This window comes from Erinaceus europaeus, chromosome 12 (assembly GCF_950295315.1).
Source record: "Erinaceus europaeus chromosome 12, mEriEur2.1, whole genome shotgun sequence".
Lineage (NCBI taxonomy): Eukaryota > Metazoa > Chordata > Mammalia > Eulipotyphla > Erinaceidae > Erinaceus > Erinaceus europaeus.
Window position 1 is genome coordinate 64,974,813 of NC_080173.1, and position 20,096 is coordinate 64,994,908.

The 20,096-nt window shown below is 39.9% G+C and overlaps 1 protein-coding gene across 1 annotated transcript in view; it reads left to right on the forward strand.

Moving 5' to 3' along the window:
* The window catches only part of GDPD1 (glycerophosphodiester phosphodiesterase domain containing 1), a 64,832-nt gene extending 45,035 nt beyond the window's left edge, over positions 1–19,797 (forward strand). The window contains exons 6-10 of the mRNA XM_007533649.3: positions 372–461; positions 2,248–2,381; positions 13,597–13,656; positions 15,635–15,686; positions 18,019–19,797. Of these exons, the coding sequence (XP_007533711.1) occupies positions 372–461; positions 2,248–2,381; positions 13,597–13,656; positions 15,635–15,686; positions 18,019–18,141 (459 nt within the window). The 3' untranslated portion in view covers positions 18,142–19,797. The remainder of the gene's footprint in view (positions 1–371; positions 462–2,247; positions 2,382–13,596; positions 13,657–15,634; positions 15,687–18,018) is intronic.
* Positions 19,798–20,096: the final 299 nt, after the last annotated feature.

Sequence of the window (20,096 nt, forward strand, 5' to 3'; positions counted from 1 at the left end):
TAATCCAAATTTATATTTGCGTGTCATGTTCTTCCAAAATCTTGTACTATTTACTCAATTATAAGTCACTTGGTTTCTTTTCTTTTCAAAATATTTTTATTTATATATTACTGGATAGAGACAGAGAGAAATTGAGTAGGGAGAGGGAAGATAGAGAAAGAGACAGAGAGAAACCTGCAGTCCTGTTTCACCACTTGTGAAGCTTTCTCCCTGCAGGTGGGAACCAGGGGCTTGAACCTGGGTCCTTGTGCACTGTAATATGTGTGCTTAACCAGGTGGACCACCACCTGGCCCTATAATTCACTTGTTAATGAAATAATGTAAGTTGATTTATAAGCAGTCATATGCATAATTAAAAAATTCTCATATAGGTTTCAGAGTTGGTGAAGCAGTACAGACGAGAGCACATAACAGTATGGGGTAATTCCAGTTATAAGATTGTAGAAAAGTGCTACAAAGAGGTAAGCCTTAAAAAAGGTACAGAATGACCTGTTTTTCTTGTTATATATCTGTAAGTGATGCTATTATAGTACTGTGTTTTTAAGTGTCTTATTTCATAGCCTTGATACAAAGAGAAATGATACTGGGTTTAAACAACTACTAACCTAAAGTTCACTAATAATAATAATGGATGTAATGGGTGGTGGCACACCTGGTCGAGTGCTCTTGTTACAATGTGCAAGGACCTGGGTTCAAGCCCCCGTCCCCACCTGCAGGGTGGAAGCTTCACAAGTGTTGAAGCAGGAGCTCCAGTTCTTCTTCTAGCGTTTGCCCTTCTTCCATAGCCAGTCAACAGCGTCAGGTTGAAAGCTGTCAGGAGCTGCTTGTTGCTGGCTTTGAAAGTGACTGGGATCCATGTGGATTCAGTCGGCTAGGAAGGATCGTCAGTTTCCCCAATGAATGGGTACTCACGGGATGCACCACGAGAAGGTCGATCCAATGCGTCCCAGTGGTGCAACTGGTTAGCACGCGGTACTTAAACAAGTGCTGAAATAGGGCTGCAGGTGTCTCTCTGCCTCTCGCCCTCTCTGTCTTCCCACTCCTTTCTCATTCCTGGCTGTCTTTATCAAATAAATTAAGATAATAAAATTAAAAATAAACCATAATGGATGTATAAATAATGAATTTAAGTTTAAGCTAATTGGACTACACACACAAACACACACATATATTTCTTTGTAGTTTTTAGTCGCTTCTCTTTCTCTCTTTATCTACCTCCATCTGAAATTAAAAGGGAAGAACAAGAGTCTGCCAGGAGTGGTGAAATTGGATAGGCATGAAACCCCACTCTTGAACAACAAAGAAGAAAACATATCTGTATAAAGCTATTTAGGGGCCAGGTGGTGGTGCACCTGGTTGAGTACACATACTACAGTGTACAAGGACCTATGTTCAAGTCCCAGACTCCCACCTGCAGGGGGAAAGCTGGGGACTCTAACTCAGGTCCTTGAACATAGTGAAGTGTGTACTCTACCAGAAGAGCTATTTCCTGGATCTCTGGAGAGTACTTTTTTTTTTTTTAATTTCTTTATTGGGGAATTACTGTTTTACATTTGACAGTAAATACAATAGCATTTCCCAGTTTTCCATATACCAATACAACCCCCACTAGGACCTCTGTCATCCTTTTTGGACCTGTATTCTCGCCCTCACACCACAGACCTGTTTTTTATAACAGAGCATTGCTCAGCTCTGGCTGATGGTGGTGTGGGGGACTGAACCTGGGACCTTGGAGCCTCAGGCATGAGAGTCCTTTTGCATAACCATTATGCTATCTACCCACCACCCTGGAGAGTACTTTTAACAGATAACAATATATAGTTTTTTAAAAAAATTATTTATTTATTAATGAGAGAGGTAGGAGGAGAGAGGAAGAGCCAGACAGAGAGGGGGAGAGAAAGATAGACACCTGCAGAGGGGCTTCACCACCTGTGAAGTGACTCCCCTGCAGGTGGGGAGCCGGGGCTTGAACTGGGATCCTTAAGCCGGTCTTTGTGCCTTGCGCCTTAGCTTGCTGTGCTACCGCCCAACCCCAAACAATATATGGTTTTAGAGGGGCCCAAGATACAGCTCAGTGCTGTTGTTCATGCTTCATGTGTTTGAGGCTCTAGGATTGATCCCTGGTAGAGCTGCCCCAGCCCCCCCTTCCCCCCCAAAAAAAAAGTAGTTTGAAAAGGTTTTAGAGGTTGTGAAATAATCCTCTTCATTTGAGCAACTCAAAAGTAATATATTGTTTGTGTCTTTTAGAATTCAGATATTCCTATACTCTTCAGTCTGCAACGTGTTCTACTCATTCTTGGCCTGTTCTTCACTGGCCTTTTGCCCTTTGTGCCCATTCGAGAACAATTTTTTGAAATTCCAATGCCTTCTATCATACTGAAGTAAGTTGTTACTCTGTTTTCATCAATTATCAAGTATAAATGCTTATTAAAGGCTTATTAATATTGGTGTCAATGGTAAAGAACAAATTGCTCTAGTCATTTCCATGTTCAAATAACATACTTTTATTAACAATGTTTTTTTCTCCCTCCTTATTTTCCCCCTCCCCCACAATAAATTTTTACATAATTAAGACACAGTCTCTAAAAGGACTATAAATGTTTTTAAAAATATTTATTTATTCCCTTTTGTTGCCCTTGTTGTTTTATTGTCGTTGTAGTTATTATTGCTGTTATTGATGTCATCACTGTTGGATAGGACAGAGAGAAATGGAGAGAGGAGGGGATGACAGAGAGGGGGAGAGAAAGACAGACACCTGCAGACCTGCTTCACCACCTGTGAAGCGACTCCCCTGCAGGTGGGGAGCAGGGGGCTCGAACTGGGATCTTTTATTTATTTATTTATTTATTTATTTATTTATTTATTCCCTTTTGTTGCCCTTGTTGTTTTATTGTTGTAGTTGTTGTTGATCTCGTTGTTGTTGGATAGGACAGAGAGAAATGGAGAGAGGAGGGGAAGACAAAGAAGGGGAGAGAAAGATAGACACCTGCAGTCCAGTTTCACCGCTTGTGAAGCAATTCCCCTGCAGGTGGGGAGCCGGGGGCTCGAACCGGGATCCTTACACTGGTCCTTGTGCTTAGCCCCACCTGCGCTTAACCCGCTGTGCTACCACCGGACTCCCCCGAACTGGGATCTTTACGCAGGTCCTTGCACTTTGCGCCACCTGCACTTAACCCGCTGTACTACCGCCAGACTCCCATATAAATGTTTTTTTAGCTGGTCCGATTTCAAGTAACAATGGCTTTCTGTGCCTCAAAATCTAGATAAAAAAGTATTGAACGGGAGTCCGGCGGTGGCCCAGCAGGTTAAACGCATGTGGCACAAAGCACAAGCACCGGCGGAAGGATCCCGGTTCAAACCCCCGGCTGCCCACCTGCAGGGGAGTCGCTTCACAGGCGGTAAAGCAGGTCCGCAGGTGTCTATCTTTCTCTCCCCCTCTCTGTCTTCCCCCTCCTCTCTCCATTTCTCTCTGTCCTATCCAACAACGACATCAGTAACAACAACAATAAGAACTACAACAATAAAACAACAAGGGCAACAAAAGGAAATAAATATTTTTAAAAAGTATTGAACTTAGTTGCTGAAATGTAATATTCTTTCTGATTATAGAGTTTTTTTATTTTTTGATTTAATAATAATCGACAAATCCGTTGGATAACAAGGGTATAATTCCCACCACCAGTGCTCCACATCCCATCCCCTCCACTGGAAGCTTTCCTATTCTATATCCCTCTGGGAGCATGGACCCAGGATCATTATGGGGTGCAGAAGGTGGAAGGTCTGGCTTCTATAATTGCTTCTCTGCTAAATATGGATGTTGGCAGGTGGATCCATGCTCCCAGCCTGTTTCTATCTCTCCTTAGTGGGGCAGAGTTCTGGAGAGGTGAGGTTCCAGGGTACACTGGTGAATTTGTCTGCCCAGGGAAGTCATGTTTCATGGTAGCATCTGCAACTTGGTGGCTGAAAAGCATTAAGATATAAAGCAGAGAGTCGGGCGGCAGCACAGCAGGTTAAGTGGACTTGGTGCAAAGGGCAAGGACTGACATAAGGTTCGAGCCCTCGGCTCCCCATCTGCAGGGGAGTCGTTTCACAGGCGGTGAAGCAGGTCTGCAGGTGTCTATGTTTCTCTCTCCCTCTCTGTCTTCCCCTCTCTCCATTTCTCTCTGTCGTATCCAACGATGACATCAATAACAACAACAATAATAACTACAACAGTAAAACAACAAGAGCAACAGAAGGGAATAAATAAATATAAACAAAAAAGATGTAAAGCAGAGCAAATTGTTTAATAATCAAGAACCTAAAGATGAGATTTTCTCCATTTTGGAGAAAGCTAGTAGGTCTACTTTAGGTATATTCCAAGGGGCCCATGACTTTACCAATTTTTGCTTGAGCTCAACAGCTAACATGCAAGTGGGCTAAAGGTACTGTCTGGGGAGATGGTGTCAGAGTTGGAAATAGGACTAGAAAGCTGGATCAGGGAAGGGAGTAATTCCCAAATATAGGGGAAGTATATAAATGTTGTTAGCTATAAATCCCATCGATCTGATCTGGGGCACTTAAATAATTTATTTATTTATTTTCCCTTTTGTTGCCCTTGTTTTTTATTGTTGTTGTAGTTATTATTGTTGTTGTTATTGATGTTGTTGTTGGATAGGACAGAGAGAAATGGAGAGAGGAGGGGAAGACAGAGAGGGGAGAGAAAGATAGATGTGAAGCGAAGACCCTGCAGGTGGGGAGCCAGGGGCTCGAACCGGATCTTTATGCAGGTCCTTGTGCTTTGCACCACCTGCGCTTAACCCGCTGCACTACCACCCGACCCCCTTAAATCATTTTTTATTGTTATACAGTTGCCTTCCAACTTTGCTTCATTCTGTGAGTGTGCGTATGGTTTCTGTCTGTCTTTTTTTTTTTAATTTCTTAAACAAATTTTTAATATTTATTTTCCCTTTTGTTGCCCTTGTTTTTATTGTTGGTGTAGTTATTATTATTGCTATTAATGTCGTCATTGTTAGATAGGACAGAAAGAAATGGAGAGAGGAGGGGAAGACAGAGAGGGGGAGAGAAAGATAGACACTTGCAGACCTGCTTCACCACCTGTGAAGTGACTCCCCTGCAGGTGGGGAGCCGAAGACTAGAACCAGATCTTACGCTTTGTGCCACGTGTGCTTAACCCGCTCTGCCTTTCTGTCTTTCTTTCTTACTCTACACTGTGCAGCTCTGGTTTATGACAGTTCAAGGGATTGAACCTGGGCCTTTGGAGCCTCAGACATGAATATCTTTTTTTTGTTGTTAGAAAAAAAAATTCTTTTATTTAAATAAATAAAAACATGTGTAGATGTTAAGCGTGATGAGTTGTACTCTAGAACTTGACAGTTCTCCCAAGTTTTTCTTTCTTTTATTTTTAAATTTTATTTATTCCCTTTTGTTACTCTTGTTATTTTATTGTTGTAGTTATTATTGTTGTTTTTATTGATGTCATTGTTGGATAGGACAGAGAGAAATGAAGAGAGGGGGGAAGGTAGGGGTGGGGATAGACACCTGCAGACTTGCTTCACCGCCTGTGAAGCGACTCTCCTGTAGGTGGGGAGCCAGGGGCTGGAACCAGGATCCTTATGCCAGTCCTTGCACTTTGCACCACCTGCGCTTAACCCTTACCTCCCGACCCCCATCTTTCTTTCTTTCTCTCTTTCTTTTCTTTCTTTCTTTCTTTCTTTTTTTTTTAAGGTTTAATAATTTATAATTTATCTGCTGGTTCTTTACTTCACAACTTCATCAGTTTTTGTGACCTTTTCTCCAGTATTTATTATTGCTAGGAGGTTTGTCTTCCATAGTCTCTTTTTTTTTTTTTACCTCCTCCAGGGTTATTGCTGGGCTCGGTGCCTGCACCATGAATCCACCGCTCCTGGAGGCCATTTTTTTCCCCCTTTTGTTGCCCTTGTTGTAGCTTCGTTGTGGTTATTATTATTGCCCTTGTTGACACAATTCGTTGTTGGATAGGACAGAGAGAAATGGAGAGAGGAGGGGAAGACAGAGAGGGGGAGAGAAAGATAGACACCTGCAGACCTGCTTCACCACTTGTGAAGGGACACTTCTGCAGGTGGGGAGCCGGAGGCTCGAACGGGATCCTTACACTGGTCCTTGCGCTTTGTACCACCTGCGCTTAACCCACTGTGCTACCGCTGACTCCCAGATTTTATTTATTTATTACTTTTTTTTTTAACAGAGCACTGCTCAGCTCTGGTTTATGGTGGTGCAGGGGATTGAACCTAGGACTTTGGAGCCTCAGGCATGGGAGACTGTTTGCATAACCATTATGCTATCTACCCCTGCCCATTTTATTTATTTATTAATGAGAAAGATAGGAGGAAAGAGAAAGAACCAGACATCACTGTGGTCCATATGCTGCCAGGGATTGAACTCAGGACCTCATGTTTGAGAGTCCAATGCTTTATACACTGCGCCACCTCCTGGACCACTCTTTTTTTTAAAGATTTTATTTATTCATTAATGAGAAAGATAGGAGAAAAGAGAGACATGTGCTGTCAGGGACTGAACTCAGGACCTCGTGCTGAGAGTCCAATGCTTTATTTACTGTGCCACCTCCTTGACCACCTGTGCTATCTTTTTTTTTTTTTTTTTTAAGTTTTTTTACTGGATAGAGACAGCCAGAAATCAAGAGTGAAGTGAAGGATAGAGAGGGAGAGAGACAGAGAAACATCTGCAGCCCTGCTTCACTACTCCTGAAGCTTTCTTTCTCTCTGTAGGTTGGGAGTTGGGGGAGGGCCTTGAACCTGGGTCCTTGTGCTGTAACATGTGCACTCAACCAGGTGAAACACCACCTGGCTCCCATTCCCTGTTATCTTTAACAGACTTCATAGCTTTCTCAGACAAAACAACAGAAATCACTTATTTTCTTTTTTTTTTTATGTTTTATTTTTTATTAGTGATGTAATAATGTCTTACAAGATTATAAAGGGTGCAATTGTAATAGGGGTATAGTTCCATAGTTCCCACCACCAGAGTTGTGTGTCCTATCCTCTCTATTGGAAACTTCCCTATTGTATATCCCTCTGGGAGTATGGGCCAAAATTACTTTTGGGGTGCAAAAGTGGGGTGGAGTTCTGGTTTCTTTAATTGCTTCTCCGCTGGACCTGGGTATTGGCAGGTCAATCCATACCCCCAGCCTGTTTCTATCTTTCCCTAATGCATCAGGGCTCTGGAGAGATGAGATTTCAGGAAACATTGGTGAGGTCATCTGCTCAGGGGAGTCAGGATGGAATCACAGTGGCATCTGGAGCTTGGTGGAGTTCTGGAGGCTGGAAGTTCAAGATCAGAGTGCCAGTTTGACTGGGTTATAGAGATAGTTCTTCCTGTTTACACTCTTCTGTGTCCTTCCTGGACTTCAAGGTCACATCCATGTAGCCTCCAGGTGGCCCCAGCAGCCAGAGCGATCACATCTGGGACTGGGCAACTCTCTTTGTACAAGCCTGTACTGAGTGGCAATCAGAATTGTGCAGTTCGGTTCACTTTTGCTCGGCAAACATTATCTGAACACCTAAATCAGATCAAAAGGCTTAGCAACCAAGACTGGCATCTAAGAGCCAAAAGGATACATGTGCTTGTTTTGCTCAAAGATAGCAGGACACATTGATTCAAATCACTATGATTGCAGTTATCATTTTAACAAAAAAAATGATAGCAATGTTCTAGATGTCTGTTTAATCTCAGAAACACTGATTCTCAATTTGTCTTTAAAAGCAACAACTTTTTGTCTTTAATACTGTAGAATACTCAAGAAATACGTCTTGTTAATATTATCATTTTCCAAATTATTAATTATTAGTACATGTAAGTTCTACAAAACTACTTTGCAAATCTTTGTGAATTAAAAGATATTATCTGGACACATATAATCTACTAATAGAAAATGTGGGGGTCGGGTGGTAGCGCAGCGGGTCAAGCATGTATAGTGCAAAGTGTAAGGACCTGTAAGAATCCTGGTTAGAACCCCTGGCTCCTCACCTGCAGGAGGATCACCTCACAAGCAGTGAAGCAGGTCTGCAGGTGTCTATCTTTCTCTCCCCTTCTCTCTCTGTCTTCCCCTCCTTTCTCCATTTCTCTCTGTCCTATCCAACAACAATGACAGCAATAACAACAACAATAATAAACAATAAGGGCAACAAAAGGGAAAAAATAGCATCCAGGAGCAGTGGATTCATAGTGCAGGCACTGAATCCTAGCAATAACTCTGGAGACAAATAAGTAAATAAAAATAAAAAGAAACATTTAAATAAAAAAAGAAAATGTGTACTTTTTTGAGCTAATTCCAGCTGTTGCTTCTTAAAAATGGTATGCTTAAAATTAGTAAAGTCATGGGTGCCTTGGAAGATACCTAAAATAGACTTCCTAGCTCCTTCGAACATGAAGACCTCAAATCTCATCTACTATATTCTTACCTTTAGGTTCCTAATTATTAAACAATTTGTTCTGCTTTATATCTTTTTGATATACTGCTGTATCCGGTTGGCTAGAATTTTGTTCAATATATTCGCATCTATGTTCATCAGAGATATTGGTCTGTAGTTTTCTTTTTTGGTTGTGTCCCTGTCTGCTTTTGGTATCAGGGTGATGTTGGCTTCATAGAAGCTGGCAGGGAGTATTCCAGTGTCTTCAATCTTCTGGAAGACTTTTAAAAGTAGAGGTATTAGTTCTTCTTTGAAAGTTTTGTAGAATTCATTTGTAAAACCATCTGGTCCAGGACTTTTATTTTTGGGAAGATTTTTGATAACTGTTTCAATTTCATTAGCTGTGATGGGCCTGTTCATGTTATCCACTTCCTCTTTACTTAGTTTTGGAAGTTGGTAGGTATCTAGGAAATCATTCATTTCTTCCAGGTTCTCTAACTTGGTGGCATATAGTTGTTCATAGAAGCCTCGCATGATATGTTGAATTTCTGCAGTGTCTGTTGTGATATCTCCTCTTTCATTTACTATCCGATTTATTTGGGTCTTCTCCCTTTTTTGTTTTGTGAGTCTGGCTAAAGGTTTGTCGATTTTGTTTACTCTTTCGAAGAACCAACATTTACTTTCATTGATCTTTTGTATGGTTTTCCTATTCTCAATGTTATTTATTTCTGCCCTAACTTTAGTAATTTCTGTCCTTCTGGTTGCTTTAGGGTAGAAATCACTTATTTTCTATAAATAACTGATTTTTATTTGCTAGAGTAAAATGATTCTTAAAGTACTTAGCTTTCTTCTGATTTGGAATGATGTTCATGCTCTTTAGATGGTCTCTTTATGCCCCTTTTGGAAGCAAATATTACTAAGAAACAAACAAACAAACAGACATATGAGCAAACTTGATGGGATTTTCCCCAGAAGGCAGTTATAGATTAGGACAGGCAAAAATAGGACAGGCAGAAACAGGGTATTATTGTTGTTGGGGTTTCACCACTCCAGGCTGACCTCTTCAAATAGAGACAGAGGAAGAGAAGGAAGACACTACAACACAGGAATGTTCCCAGTACAGTGGGGGCCGGTGAGCTAACTTGCATGCCCTTGAATATCTGTGCTTTAGTGCTTCCTCTCCCCCTTCTTTAAAAAAATATTTTAATTATTTTATTTTATTTATAAAGAAGCACTGACAAAACCATAGGATAAGAGGGGTACAACGTCACACAATTCCCACCACTAGAATTCTGTATCCCATCCCCTCCCCTGATAGCTTTCCTATTCTTTAACCCTCTGGGAGTATGGACCCAAGGTCATTGTGGGATGCAGAAGATGGAAGGTCTGGCTTCTGTAATTAATTCCCCACTGAACATGGGCGTTGACAGGTCGATCCATACTCCCAGCCTGTCTCTCCCTAGTAGGGTGGGGCTCTGGAGAATCAGAGCTTCAGGACACATTGGTGGGATTGTCTGTCCAGGGAAGTCTGTTTGGCATCATGCTAGCATCTGGAACCTGGTGGCTGAAAAGAGAGTTAACATACAAAGCCAAACAAATTGTTGAACATCCTCCTTCTTTTTAAGATTTATTTGTTTATGAGAGAAGAGAGAACGGGAACATCACTCTACCACTCTGGAGCATGTGATCCTGGGACATTCAGGACATCTTGATTGAGAATTCAAAGCTTTAATCTACCTTGCTACTTCTCAGGCCACAAAATGCTTCTTTTATTGAAGACATTTGATTTTAGTATTTGAAATACTAAACCCTTGTAAATTTCCTTAAATTATGACCGGGGCTTTCTAGGTGGTCTAGAATTGGGGGGATTGGGTGACAGGGGAGGGATATTTTCTTTTTTGCCTGGCTAGCTTGGAGGTGCCTCTTCCCGGGCGCTTACTCTCTGGATTGGAGAGAACTCGACTGAGCCAGTCTGGGCTGCTACTCACTCAGCATGCGGGAGAGATGACTCGAACTCATGGTGGAGTGGCAATGCAATGTCTTTATTGATCAGAGAGCAATCTTTATTGATTGCTTTTATAGGATAGACCTGGAAGTGGCAAGTCGGAAACAGAAATGGCTAGGAAGGGGGTGGAGAAAGGCAAAAGGGCGCTGGGAAGGTAGAAACTTCTTAGCAACTGTTGAGAGGGTTTTAATGGTGGGATTAATATACCCTGGAGGTAGGGAGGGTCTTGAAAGATAGATCAAAGGAATGGAATGGGTGGGGATCTTTCAGGCAGAACAATGATTATGTAGATAGGCCACAGTATCAGGAATGCAGGGTGGAGCAGGGGGAGCTGGCTTAACAATTTCCAGACACTTTCTTTTTTAAAAATTTCTTTTATTGTCTTTATTTATTGGATAGAGACGGCTAGAAATCGAGAAGGTGGGGGGAGATAGGGAAAGTGACATAGTGACACCTGTAGCACTGCTTTACTACTTGTGCAGCTCTCCCCCTGAGGGTGGGGACGGGGGGGGGGGCTTGGACCCTGGTCCTTGTGTATTGTAATATGTGCATTCAGGCAGGTGCACCACCACTACCTGGCCCCGAGGGAGATTTTCTTAATGAGAGCTTCTAATAAGAACTGAATTCAGGCAGATAACATAAAGGCAATGAAGAAACTCACATGCCTGAGGCTCTAAAGTCCCAGGTTCAGCCCCCTGCAGTTCTATAAATCAGAGTTGAGCAGTGCTCTGAAATAAATAAATAGATAAGATCTTATTCAAAACAAAACAAACAAAAACAGAATTCAGTGGCCTGGGTAGTGGCAGAATAGATAAAGTGTTGGACTCTCAATCATGAAGTCCTCCTGCTTTCAGTCCCCAGCATCACAGGTGCCAGAGTGATGCTCTGGTTCTCTTTCATAAGTAAATAAGTAAACATTTTCTTTTTTTAAAGAGTTTATTAATGAAAGAAATGGGGGGGGTGATGGTGTACCCGGTTGAGTGCATATGTTACAGAAAGAGATGGGGGAGTGGCGGATGATGGTGCGCCGGTTGAGCGCCTATGTTACAAAGGACCCAGGTTTCAGGCCCTAGTCCCTACCTGCAGGGGGAAAGCTTTGCAAGTGATGAAGCAATGTTGCAGGTGTCTCTGTTTCTCTCTCTCTCTCTCTGTCTCCCCCTTCCCTCTTGATTTCTGGCTGTCTCTATCTAATAAAGAAAGATGTTAAAAAAATTTTTTTTAAGTAGAGAGATAGTAAGAAAGAGAACCCGATGTCACTGTAGTACATGGGATCAAACTGCCAGAAATGAAACTTGGGACTTTCTGCTTGAGAGTCCAACACTGTATCCACTGTGCCACCTCCTGGAATGCAAATATAAACTTTTTAAAAAATTCAAGCATGGGGCAGAGGATACAGCATAACGGTTATGCAAACAGACTCTCATGTCTGAAGCTCCTAAGTCCCAGGTTCAATCCCCCATGCCACCATAAGCCAGAGCTGAGCAGTGCTCTGGTGTTTTTGTGTGTGTGTGTGTGTGTTTGTCTTTCTCTCTGCATCTCTCTCAAAAATAAAATTAATTTAAAAAAGAAAAAAAAAATCAAGCATGGGGGCTGGGTGGTGGCACACCTGGTTGAGTGTACACATTACAGTGTGCAAGGATCCAGGTTCGAGACCCAGGTTCGAGTCCCTGGTCCCCACCTGCAGGGGGGAAGCTTCATGAGTAGTGAAGCAGTGCTGCAGGTGTCTCTGTCTCTCTCCCACTCAGGCAAAGTTGTAAAACAAGATCAGAAGAGAAAACACAAGTAGAATCCGTCTCTCTCCCTGACTATCATCCCCTTACCTCTCAATTTCTTTTTTTTAAATAAAGATTTTATTTATTTATTTATTTATTTATTTATTTATTTATGCAAAACACAGGAGGAGAGAGAAAGAACCAGGCATCACCCTGGTACATGTGTTGCCGGGGATTGAACTCAGGACCTCATACTTGAGGGTCTGATGCTTTATCCACTGCGCCATCTCCCGGACCACATCCCTCTCAATTTCTGGCTGTGTCTATCCAATAAATTAATAAAGATTAAAAAAAAATCAAGTATGCTCCAGAGCTTAGGAGTATTCTGGTAAAATGATGATGATGAGGATGATAAAGTATGTTCACTTGGTAAGAAACAAAATTAAAAAGGACAGAACCTAGGTCTTCAAATATTGAAAAGGAAAGAAGAAAAATAAACATTTGTCTCATTTTTACCCCAAATATCTTTTAATCTATAGTTTGTGTCCATATTAAACCTACTGTCTGAAAAACTATAGCAGATGAACAAGAGAAAGATGTTTGACAAAAAGAGAGAGATAAGGAACATGAGCTCTGAATAGCTAGGCCTCTGAAGATAACTTTTGGGTGGGAGGAGTAGATAGCATAATGGTTATGCAAAGAGACTCTCATGCCTGAGGCTCCAAAGTCCCAGGTTCAGTCCCCCCACACCACCATAAGCCAGAGCTGAGCAGTGCTCTGGTGTTTCTCTGCATCTCTCTCAAAAATAAAATAAATAAAATACTTAAAAAAAAGAAATATATTAAAGTTACACTTGCCATCACATTTCTTTAAAAAGAAAAAGATAACTTTTGTTTTACGTGAGTACTGCTCAGCTGTGGCATATGGTGCTGTAGGGGATTGAACCTGCAATTTTGGAGCTTTAGGCACAAAACATTATGCTATCTCCCCTGCCCTGAGTTAACTTCTTTTTAAATCTTTGAGTAGAGGTAGCAAAAAAAAAAAGCAGTGGAAAAGAGTGCCCAAATAATATTATTTGAAGTTATTTTTGTCTTCTTACACAGAATTTTTGAGGGGCCTGGGTGGTGGCACACCTGGTTGAGTGCACATGTTACAGTGCACAAGGACCTAGGTTCAAGCCTCCAGCCCCCATCTGCAGGAGGAAAGTTCTTGAGTGTGGTGAAGCTGCGTGTCTCTCTGTCTTTCTTTGTCTCTCTTTCCTTCTTCCCTCTCAATTTCTATCTCTATCCAATAAATAAAGATAATAAATTTAAAAAAAAAAAAGAATTTTTGAGTATATACTAAATGCAAGGCCCTGTTTTGTTTTAATATATATATTATATATATATATAAAAATTATATATATATATATATATATATTTGCTATCTTCCTACATTCCTAATTCATTATTCAAATTTTATTTTGCCACAGGTTAAAAGAACCACATACCATGTCCAGAAGTCAAAAGTTTCTTGTCTGGCTTTCTGATACGTAAGAATTTTACTTTTCCGATATAAATAATTGTTTTAGTTCTATTTATTTAATACTGTGTTTATGATTTAGTGTAAGCTTCCTGCTTGTAATGTGTAGCAAGGATGTGTTGCATGTCTACTATCCAAATAAATATGTATGAATCATTTAGAACTAGCTTAGTTAGTACTTACAAGACCTTGGGGTGAATCTTTTTTTTTTTTTTAAGATTTTATTTATTGATTGATGAGAAAGATAAGAGGAGAGAAAGAATCAGACATCACACTGGTACATGTGCTGCCGGGGCTTGAACTCAGGACCTCACGCTTGAGAGTCCAGCGCTTTATCCACTGTGCCACCTCCTGGACCACGGGGTGAATCTTGAGAGATACTTTTATCCAACTTCAGTAGAAAATTGAGTGCCTACCCAGCCATCGTTAAAGGATTTAGTGGAAATTATCTTTCTAGTAGCAGAGCCGGGGTTATGTGTACTTTTAGCAGACTGCAGTCAAATTCATGGTGAAAAGAAGTGTATATAGCAATATAAGATAAGTACAAATGTATATTGTGTAATAGCATGTTTCTCAGAAAAATCTGGGATCACTATCTAGGACTCTTCCTGGGCCATATAGTAAGTGTACGTTTGACTATGGGAAGCTTAAACACTGTTTTCAAAGCAAACATAACATAGCACCTTTTAGGGCAGATGCAGACCAGGAAAGTCCAGATTGATTGTTTTAAGATTCCAATTTTGGAGGGGCCAGGTGGTGGCGCACCTGGTTGAGCGCACATGTTACAGTGCGCAAGGACCCAGGTTTGAGCCCCTTGCTCTCTCTTTCCCTCTCTATCACCCCCTTCCCTCTCAATTTCTGACTGTCTCTATCCAGAAAATAAGGATAAAAAAAATTTAAAAAGATTCCAATTTTGGGAGAGGCTAAAATGGGATTTAGAATAAATGATTCAGTATTTATAAAAATCTGCTCACTTATTAGTGAGAAAGAGACAATCAAAGCATTACTCTGGCACATGTAATAACCTCAGCATTAAGAGTCCAGCATTTTATCCATTGTGCCACTGCTCACCCAAAAGGACCTATTGTTCCTATTGTTCCCTCTTTTTCCCCTCTAATTATTTAGTCACTCAAATAAACAAACAGAATTAAACTATAACTTTCCAGTATAGTTACACCCCATCTTGCTTAATTCATATGTATTCTAAAAATTTACTTTTAAAAAAAATTTTGTTATCTTTATTATATAGAAACATCCAGAAATCAAGCGGGAAGGGAGAGAGATTGAGAGACACCTGCAGCCCTGCTTCACCACTTGTGAAGCTTTCCCTGTGCAGGTGGGGACTGGGGGCTCGAACCTGGATCCTTGTGCACTGTAACCTGTGCACTCAACCAGGTGCGCCACTGCCCAGCCCCCAAAGTTCACTTTTAAGTCATGAATTTGAACTGAAATTACACCCTTCCTTACATATGGGATAGTATAGTTAGTGGACATTAGATTTCTAAAGTAGCTTACAAAGACTAATCCATTATGTATATGGACTATGATGTTTAAATTTTTTCCCCATTATTGAGAGGTTAATGTTTTACGTTTGACGGATTTGACCCAAGTTCACTGCCTTATTTTTCCTGGGAAAGTTAGGAACACTGACTTCTCAGCTCTTACTTTCATTATGGAACCAGTGAAGAAAGAGAGGAAACTTCTTCACCAATGAGCTACTTAAATGAAAATAGAGACACTTCAGGCTCTGATGGCAGTAAGGGGTAGAAAGGAGTTTCTGATTATTCAACAAGCTGACAGAAGAGAAAGTTAGTCCAACAATTAAATGCATCCTTAGCAGACTATTACTACTTGAGACCATTGCTTATATTGCTGAAGTGTTTGGATTAAATTCAACTAAATTAAATTTTCTAGATTAAGACTAAAGTTTTATTCTAATGCTTCACTAGGTATAAGGAGCTAAATTCATTTTGCTTTTTCTTTCCTAGCTTACTAATGAGAAAAGCTTTATTTGACCACCTTACTGCCAGGGGCATCCAAGTAAGTTTCTGGAATGATGCACTTTGAAAATTTCATAGCTTACCAGTTTAAGTGTAAAAAGCAAGAATTTGTAACTGGATTTGGTCCTGAATCAAATGATATTGTATCAGTGGTCACTGGTTCACATACACACTCAGTCTTACAGTTAAAAAAAAAAAAGGAATATGTATAGCTGGATCCCATTTATGTATATTTGAGAATAAAGCCAAAGGGGTAGAATAGTGCATATGTATTGAGTAAAGTGGCAATAAAAATAATTATTAATCTATTAATTTAATAAGGAGTAGAAGCCACAACATATCTCTGGCATCATTCTTTCTGGGGGTTGAACTCAGGACGTCTTGTATTCATGGCCTGTCCTCAACCACGGAGTCACACACACACCCCCAAGCCATGTTTCTCACAGCATGACTCTCACACATATATTACTATTATCATTATCATCATTATTTGCATCATCACTGGATGCATTCAGGTCTCACACATGTGTCATAATACTGAGTTGCAGCCGGGGGTGTTGTGTGTGTGTGTGTGTGTGTGTTGTAGAGATGGAGTAAGATGAGAGATGCCACAGCATCTCTTCACCACACATGGAGGGAGCTCCCATAGAGCCATTCATGATGCTGGGAATTGAGCTAGGAGATTTTTGCAGTTAAGTGCATACTGTCTCCCACCTCCTCCATTATTTCTTGAAATTACAAGTTTAAAGAGTAATTTCTTTCTTTTTAAAAAAATTATTTATTTATTTATTTATTTTAAAGATTTTATTTATTTATTCATGAGAAATGATAGGAGAGAGAGAAAGAACCAGACATCACTCTGGTGTGTGTAATGCCGGGGATTGAGCTTGGGACCTCATGCTTGAGAGCCCAAATCCTTATCCACTGTGCCACCTCCCGGACCACAAAATTTTATTTATTTATTCCCTTTTGTTGCCCTTGTTTTATTGTTGTAGTCATTATTGTTGTTGTTTATGTCATCGTTGTTAGATAGGACAGAGAGAAATGGAGAGAGGAGGGGAAGACAGAGAGGGGGAGAGAAAGACAGACACCTGCAGACCTGCCTCACCTCCTGTGAAGCAACTCCTCTGCAGGTGGGGAGCCAGGGGCTCCAACCGGAGATTCTTCTGCTGGTCCTTGTGCCACGTGCCCTCAACCCTCTGCGCTATCGCCGGACTCCCTAAAGAGTAATTTCTAAGTGTATTAAGATTATAGTGGATGAAAGCTATCACAAAAATACTTTTCTAGGGGCTGGGCGGTGGTGCACCCAGTTAAATGCATATAATACCAAGCGCAAGGACCCAGGTCCTTGGGGGGAACTTCACAAACGGTGAAGCAAGTCGACAGGTGTCTTTCTCTTTCTTTAACTCCCTGTCCTTTCTCAAATTCTTTCCTGTCTAATAAAAATTAGGAAGAAAAAAAAGTAAAAAACGGCTGTTGGGAGTGGTAGAATCATAGTGCTAGCATCAAGCCCCAGCAATAACCCTGCTGGCAAAAAAAAAAAAAAAAAAAAATCTTTCTGCCCTATCAAATAAATAAAAATTTAAAATCAAGAATACTTCCTTTTTAAAATTTTTTAAAAATTAATTTATTTATTCCCTTTTGTTGCCCTTGTTGTTTTTATTGTTGTAGCTATTATTGATGTCGTTGTTGCTGGATAGGACAAAGAGAAATGGAGAGAGGAGGGGAAGACAGAGAGGGGGAGAGAAAGATAGACACCTGCAGACCTGCTTCACCGCCTGTGAAACAACTCCCCTGCAGGTGGGGAGCCGGGGGCTGGAACCAGGATCCTTACACCAGTCCTTGAGCTTTCACAACATGTGCTTAACCCGCTAGGCTACCGCCCGACTCCCTCTTTTTTTTTTTTAAAGATTCTATTTATTTATTAATGAGAAAAATAGGAGAGAGAAAGAACCAGACATCACTGTGGTACATGTGCTGCCAGGGATTGAATTCAGGACCATGCTTGAGAGTCCTGTTCTTTATCCACTGCACCACCTTCTGGACCACTCAAAAATACTTTTTTTTTTTTTTTTTAGATTTTTTAAAATCTTTTTTTAAATTAAAAAAAAATCTTTATTTAATTATTGGATAAAAATAGCCAGAAATCAAGAGGGGAGGGGGCAATAGAGAATGCGAGAGACAGAGAGACACCTGCAGCTGTGCTTCACCGCTTGACAAAGCTTTCCCCATGCAGGTGGGGACTGGGGGCTTGAACCCTGGTCCTTGTGCATGGCAACATGTGCACTTAACCAGGTGCACCACTGCCCCGCCCCTCAAAAATGCTTTTCTATCTTAACATTTTTCATATTTCTCATGCTTCTAATTTTCAGGTGTATGTTTGGGTACTAAATGAAGAACAAGAATACAAAAGAGCTTTTGATTTGGGAGCCACTGGTGTGATGACAGATTATCCAACAAAACTTAAGAATTTTTTACATAGTTTCTCCACATAGAAAAGGAGTAACATTCAAGGAAAATGTGAAATAATTAAGAAAATTCACCATAATTTCCCTAGGCCATCATTTCCAGAATGGTTAAAGGCTTAATCATTTAATCTTTTATTACCTCATTTTTAAACCTGTCTGAGAATGTAGAAATTATATATTGTATATTTATTTTAAACAATATTGCATATTTTACATGTGTAAATAATTTGGACAACATTGGTTATATGTAAGTAGATTATTGATCAAGACTTAAGACTTCTATGTATAATACAGTATTCTATTATAAGTAATTTTTGAAATCAAGACTATTGGATAAATTTGACACTAGCCTTTACTGAGTAAGGTCAATTAGTTAATAAAACAAAATTATTGAAGGTCATTATGGCTATTCTGAGTTGTCTTGTTAGCTCTATGTATATTTTTAGGTAAAGAGGAAAATATAGTTGAAAGAACTTTGAGAATCAGTGGTGTATTTATGTGGTAAGTTGTACATTGTTAACAGAAAGCACACTTAAATGATTGAAAGTTTATTACTTTGCCAGACAAAATATGTAGACTGAATTAGATTTGATTTCTTGCATACTGGGATATTCTATTTGTAATTCTTTTCAGATAGTAACCATGTTGTTGCGTGCTCGCTCAGTCTCCCTCTTCCCCTTTTTGTAAACATTAAAATTAAACTTAGCAATTGTAAATCAAGAAAAGATGCAAATAGTCATATCCCTGCTTCCTTTAAAGAAATGTAAAAATGTCCATTTTTGGCAATGTCTAACTGGGCATACATTGAAGTTTTAAATAGCTTTTATTTGTATTTATTTTTACCAGAGCACTGCTCAGCTCTGGTTTATGGTGGTGTGAGGGATTGAACCTGGGACTTTGGAGCCTCAGGCATGAGAATCTCTTTGCATAACCATTATGCTATCATCCCCTGCCCTTAAATAATTTCATAAGTACTAATGATCAAATGAAACTGATTAAAGTGCTTATCATTGTTTCTAATACTTATATTATAAACCACCTATTCCTTACTTTTGAAATAATTGGTTCTCCTCAGTATTAATGGGAATGCAGTTTCCCAAATTAAAATAATCTTTTTAGCTCTTTTGATGTGAGTTCATTTCATGTAAATCTATTTCTTTTTTTTCTTTTTCTTTTTTAAACACCAGAGCACTGCTCAGCTCTGGCTTATGGTGGTGTGGGGGAACCTGGGACTTTGGAGCCTCAGGCATGAGGGTTTCTTTGCATAACCATTATGCTATCTACCTACCACCAATCATTTTTTTTTAACTAGCTTTCATTATTCCTTTGGAGGTCAATATAATCTGAAATAGTAAGTGTCTTTTACCTAGATTACATTTCTCATGTGAAGTTAGCTGACAACGATGAAGAATGATCATACCCTTTCGTTTGTCCTTGAATGAGATAACTAACATTTGATTTTTTTGTTTAATCTGAAATAAAGTTTTTCAAGAACAAAATAATGATTCTTCAGGTTTTTTTTACAGTTATAATTTCAAATATGCCTTCTGAATTATTTTCTTGCAGAATCTAGTGGGATGATAAAATGATAGTATCAGTGAATATGCCTGAAATTTCTCTGTGGTGTAGAAAATAAAATATAAAGTTTTTTTTGTAAGAAAATAAAAAAGTTGTTTCCTGCTATGTGTATGACCCAATTCAGGCCCCCACTACATTTAAGGAAGCTTTGTTTAGTGTGTGGTCTCTCACTTCCTCTTACTGGTACGGAGGCTTATGGCTGTGATTGGTCTATTAATGCCCCTGTTTTTACTTTCATTAATTGTAATGTAGTTATAGTTGCTAGAAATTATTTGGATTATCATTGTTGTATCATGCCTTCTCTCCCCACCCCACCTGTATTTGTTTGTTAAGACTCAGAGCATTATAGGTCAGCATATACTTTTGTCCGGTAGCACTGTTATAGCTCCAACTGGGTCAAAAAA